The sequence below is a fragment of the Limulus polyphemus genome, unplaced genomic scaffold, assembly GCF_000517525.1.
Source record: "Limulus polyphemus unplaced genomic scaffold, Limulus_polyphemus-2.1.2 Scaffold1815, whole genome shotgun sequence".
Lineage (NCBI taxonomy): Eukaryota > Metazoa > Arthropoda > Merostomata > Xiphosura > Limulidae > Limulus > Limulus polyphemus.
Genome location: NW_013667425.1, coordinates 203,574 through 209,458, shown reverse-complemented (window position 1 = coordinate 209,458; position 5,885 = coordinate 203,574). Strand labels below are relative to the sequence as shown.

Genomic DNA, 5,885 nt, shown 5'->3' with positions numbered 1-5,885 from the left:
TTGTGTGTGTGTGTGTGTGTGTGTGTGTGTGTGTGTGTGTTACTCTTGTTTCGCTTGATAATATTTTAATTTGTTAAAACGTTGGGTGATAAGTTTTTCAGTTATTTATTTACGTTTTTTTTAACATATATTTTGTAGACGAATTTAGTAAAAATGCCTTGAGGTACAACTCAGCAAGGCCAACGCAAATATTTACTTGTGGCTCCGTCTATTGTGGCTATTGTTTAACACTACCCACACACGAGTATTAACATGGTATGTGTGTAGACCTAAAAACTGGAAGTACGGTGTTTCTCAGTGTCACGAATTATGCTTAGCAGTTTTGAATTATATGCATACCTGACATACAACGTATTTAAAAGATATGATCAACATATCATTAAATACAACGTCTCTCAGAGACACACGCTGCAAGATATCACTTTGAATTGCTTTAATCCGAGTTGAATTAAAAATTCAAGTTGTCGTTTTCTTAATGGAAAGGTACACAATGGGACATCCGCAATTTATCCACCACGAGGAATTGAACCCAGGATTTTTTGCGTTGTAAGTCCGTAGACGTACAGCTGACCACCGAGGTACGAAAAATTCGATTACCAAGCTTGTAGTTATAAATATATTTATTGTATATACATTGGTTTGGAGCAACAAATCTTGTTTCCTACTTTTAATATCATATCAGTCCAACACGTAAATATTAACCACGAAAGTTTAGATATGACAAAAATACATATGCATTTTTATTTGTTTCACATAAACACTTCAGAAGCGCCAGAAACAAAGATATTTCTACTGCTATTGAAGTTTTGATGGATTATAGTAGCTTCTTAGCACTGAAAGCGAAACGTCGTCCACTTCTATACTCTTGAAATCCAGCGCACTTGTTTTATACATAAAACTCGTCTTAAACAAGACAGTTTAGATATATATCTCACATGATTTGAACAGAGATTAACTTGCCTAAAATTTGTACAGTATATGGATAATTATTCTATTGTCATTTTTTTTTCGGCCATATTTATTTTCAAGGATATTTTGTAGTTAAACTTGTTCCAATTTAACAATGGATTGTATTAGAACTATTTTGTAGTTAAACTTGTTCCTATTTAACAATGGATTGTATTAGAACTATTAAGAGATTTAATGTTGAGCAGTTACATAATACAATGTATTCTAATGTAATGTTTTAGTCCATGTTACAGATTTTTAGTCCATGGTTACAAATGATACATTAAAATGTTTTTCATAATAAAACCAACAACTTAGGCATTATAAAGTGCTTAAGGCACTTTGTGATCACTCAAGATATTCACCCGCACAGTACAGTTTAATAAAATGATAGAAACAAGAAACATTAGGTTAAATATCTATAAACGTGTGTATGTGATTTACCATAACAAACTGTTTCACATGCATCTAATCAGAGTTTTTAGATGGAGATGTTCAACTTTTGGCTGTTCCTTTTAGGACTGTAGAATTGTACATACACACAAACAACATTTGTATACAGGATGGTCAAATGTTTTCAAAGCTAGTCAAACATTTCTTAATCTCATATCAAATTTCAAAGCTCACCAGTCCATGAACATGTTACTTGACTGATATGCAACTTTACCTCATACGGCTGGACTGTTGGAAGGTGCTTCAGGTATATGCAACTTTACCTCATACGGCTGGACTGTTGGAAGGTGCTTCAGGTATATGCAACGTTACCTCATACGGCTGGACTGTTGGAAGGTGCTTCAGGTATATGCAACTTTACCTCATACGGCTGGACTGTTGGAAGGTGCTTCAGATATATGCAGCTTTACCTCATACGGCTGGACTGTTGGGAGGTACTTCAGATATATGCAACTTTAACACGACTACACTGTTCATGTAAGATGGTTCGTATAGAGACGAAATGAGTTAGAACAAACAATGATAGTAAAATACTTCGGTATTCGTCAAGAAAACATTTACGCAGCACTACTTATTTCTGTCTGTTCCGGTGTTGTTTGTTTTTTTTTCAAAATATCCAGTGGTGTTTCGTTTTTCACACAGAAAAAAACAAAAAATAAGATTGATGTCACGTGAACAATAAATATGTTGTAAAATTCTATATTAATTTATTGAATGTGAAAGATGTATATTATATTTCACTGAAGAGTACTTAGTTCATCGGTCTTGAAGATCTGTACACAAGGAAATTAGGAGTTTTAATTTCACCAAGGGCGCCAGACATTATCCGGAAAGGGAGAATGATCACCAGGAGAAACTAAGAAACTGTGGTCCAGTGGATGCGAAGGATGAGCTTGTTGTGGTTCTCGAGGTCTCCCAACTGATTCATCCGAGCTGACATCGGACGCTTCGCTCGACATGGGGCTCGGGGTTTCTGAACTGAAGTGTTTGTGGGTGGGGCCAAGCACGGTGGAATCGGCTTCGTGCCAAGAAGAGGAAACTGCAGAAGGCACATCCTGATGAAGCGTTGATGAATCCGAATCCGAATGGGTAAGTCCAAGAGCACTAACACTGCATAGCTTCTTATCCAAGCAATTGACAGCACTAGTTATTTTCTGGGGCAACACCAAAGCCAGTTCTCCGTTCGACAAGCGTTTTGGAACAAGATGAAATTCGGCAATTCCAACAGAACAACACCCACAACCACTAGAATTACTGGAACGTCGCTCACCATAACCGTTAGAGGACGCTGTCGTATCTGGACTTTTATTAACGTGGCAACAGTATTCTGTTGAGTCTGAACAAGAGGATCGGCAGTGCTGGATAGTGGCGCTGTAGGTACGGGGTAGAGGAGACAATGAATCAGACTCCTCGTTCTCTGTCTCTTTTATGTTTTTTACTCGTTTTGTTAGGTGTTGCAGAAGGCGCTGCCGGGTGTCTTCTTTCACGCCATCTTGCTTCTTTAGATACAGCTCTACCTCGCGAACACACTCTTCAAACCCGACGAGAAACTTGTTCGTCAGTTGAGGGTCGTTAACCAGTGTGGCTGCATAAAAATTACATCACAAGTCACTACTGAATGTTTCTAAATGTTTATTACGAAAAGCAAAATTTATCAGAAATATGCCACTTTTAACAGAATATTACTCACCGTCGTAATTACGATAAGACTTTTATTCATTTAAGCTTAAGATTTTATTATGCAAATGTGTTTTGGAAATGTTGAATTCTAACCATACGTATTACTTACCTGTTCGTCTTTGTCGATGGAAATCTTGTAGGTGGCGCACTGTCATTTCCAAAATGTCTGCCTTTTCTAACTTGGAATGCCTTGGGTTCTGTGAATGGGATATAAAATAACCTGATAAGTAAGTGAAATAACTACGACGTACTATTGCTGAAGCAAATATTTTAAAAATTCGGTGTTTGAAACGGTTTAAGGATAAAACTAAACAATTATGAAGATGAACTGGAACCATCAGCAGATTATCATCCAAAGACTACGGATAATTCGTCAAGAGGACTTTAATACATGTCCATCAAGTTACTTATTCCCGTTCAAATCTAGTATCATCCAGCATACTGATTTTAATATTGGAATTCACATTCCATTACTACATAGTTGATCGGTAATTTCTTTATTGTACTCAGTTATAATCAACAGGTTTGAGAGTATTAGTTTTACTCCAACTTCGTCCACTATACTGACTAAATAAATCCAAACTACTGATTATATAGCTCCAAGTTCTACTCCAGTACTAACAACCTACTGATTATACAAATCTAAGATTTACTCCAGTACTAACAACCTACTGATTATACAAATCTAAGATTTACTCCAGTACTAACAACCTACTGATTATACAAATCTAAGATTTACTCCAGTACTAACAACCTACTGATTATACAAATCTAAGATTTACTCCAGTACTAACAACCTACTGATTAAACAAGTCTAAGATTTACTCCAGTACTAATAAACTATCAATTATACATATCTAAATTCTGCTTCGTTACTAGCAACCTACTGGTTATAAAACTCCTAGTTCTATTCCAGTACTATCAAAACTACAGATTATACAACTGCAATTTATATTCCAGTGCTATCAAACCTATGGATTAAACAACTCCAAGCTCTATTCCGGTACTATCAAACCTATGGATTAAACAACTTCAAGCTCTATTCCGGTACTATCAAACCTATGGATTAAACAACTCCAAGCTCTATTCCGGTACTATTAAACCTACTAATCGTTTTACTGGTACCAGGTTTCACAAAATCATATTGTTTGAGCAATTATTGCATCAATATAACAAATGATTAATAATAATAATAAATAGAACCAGAAAAAAAAAACAACTTCACAAAAATTCTACTTACTGAGCAACGAAACTGTAAGATATGTTTTGTTTGGAAATGTTCCCGCTATGAGCTTGAAAGTTTTACGTAAAATATTTTCAAAGTTTTAAATCAAGCTAGCTAAACAAAATGTATATTTTTGGCAAAGCTTGTAAGACTACCTGCCGCTATCCCTAATCATGAACTATTGATTAGATAAAAGGCAGCCAGTCAACACCATACTACCCTTTCCTCCTCATCCATCCATGCTAAGGGATTGACTGTCACTCTTATAACGCATCTACAGCTTAAAGTGCGGATAATATTTTGTGGTATCGCACGGATTCGAACCCGACACGCAAACTTAGAAATCCAATGCTCTATCGTATCGCTAACATTTATATAGATTTTAGAATTAAGTTATTAGGCTTACATCTGGTTTAATGGCGTCCAAAAGCAAGTTTTTCATCTCCGACAAACTTTGATTTATTCTTGCTCGGCGTCGCTTTTCCATCAGCGGTTTTGATATCTGTAATGCATGAAACAGTCTTTCAAAAACGAGAATCAGTAGCTTGTAGTTTTATCCCATCTCAAAATATCTCTGAAATCGAACTAAAATATAGTTAAATGTATTTGATGTTAAAAAAAATTAGTCACTTGGTGACTGAATCAAATTCATTAATAAAAAACACATATCATAAAAAAATTAACAATAAAAGCCACATTAAAAAAATGTTTTTAACATTCAGTTGCCAGGGTAGCCAAAATACTTCTAAAACCAACTGACCCAGTGGGTCAGCGGTAAGTATACGGCCTTATAACGTCAAAATCTTGGGTTCAATTCCCCGCGGTGAACATGGCGCAGATAGCCCATTGTTTAGTTTATCGGTAATAAAACTATAACTCTTTGTTACATTTGAAATCTCTTCTGGTTTTTAATAACTACAATTTTTTATTAATATTAAAGTACAAGTAGCAATAGATAAGGTCCTTTATTAGCATTAAAGTACAAGTGGCAATAGATTAGGTCCTTTATTAGCATTAAAGTGCAAGTGGCAATAGATCAGGTCCTTTATTAGCATTAAAGTACAAGTGACAATAAATAAGGTCCTTTATTAGCATTAAAGTACAAGTGGCAATAGATAAGATCCTTTATTAGCATTAAAGTACAAGTGGCAATAGATAAGATCCTTTATTAGCATTAAAGTACAAGTGGCAATAGATTAGGTCCTTTATTAGCATTAAAGTACAAGTGCCAATAGATTGGGTCCTTTATTAGCATTAAAGTACAAGTGGCAATAGATTAGGTCTTTTATTAGCATTAAAGTACAAGTGGCAATAGATTAGGTCTTTTATTAGCATTAAAGTACAAGTGGCAATAGATTAGGTCATTTATTAATATTAAAGTACAAGTGGCAATAGATTGGGTCCTTTATTAGCATTAAAGTACAAGTGGCAATAGATTGGGTCCTTTATTAGCATTAAAGTACAAGTGGCAATAGATTGGGTCCTTTATTAGCATTAAAGTACAAGTGGCAATAGATTAGGTCCTTTATTAGCATTAAAGTCAAGTGGCAATAGATTAGGTCCTTTATTAGCATTAAAG

General features: G+C 35.1%; 1 protein-coding gene across 1 annotated transcript in view; it reads right to left on the bottom strand.

Moving 5' to 3' along the window:
* Positions 1 to 2,204: 2,204 nt before the first annotated feature.
* The window catches only part of LOC106465035 (protein hairy-like), an 8,385-nt gene continuing 4,704 nt past the window's right edge, over positions 2,205 to 5,885 (bottom strand). The window contains exons 2-4 of the mRNA XM_013925225.2: positions 4,713 to 4,808; positions 3,191 to 3,278; positions 2,205 to 2,986 (exon numbers count right to left, since the gene is read on the bottom strand). Of these exons, the coding sequence (XP_013780679.2) occupies positions 2,205 to 2,986; positions 3,191 to 3,278; positions 4,713 to 4,808 (966 nt within the window). The remainder of the gene's footprint in view (positions 2,987 to 3,190; positions 3,279 to 4,712; positions 4,809 to 5,885) is intronic.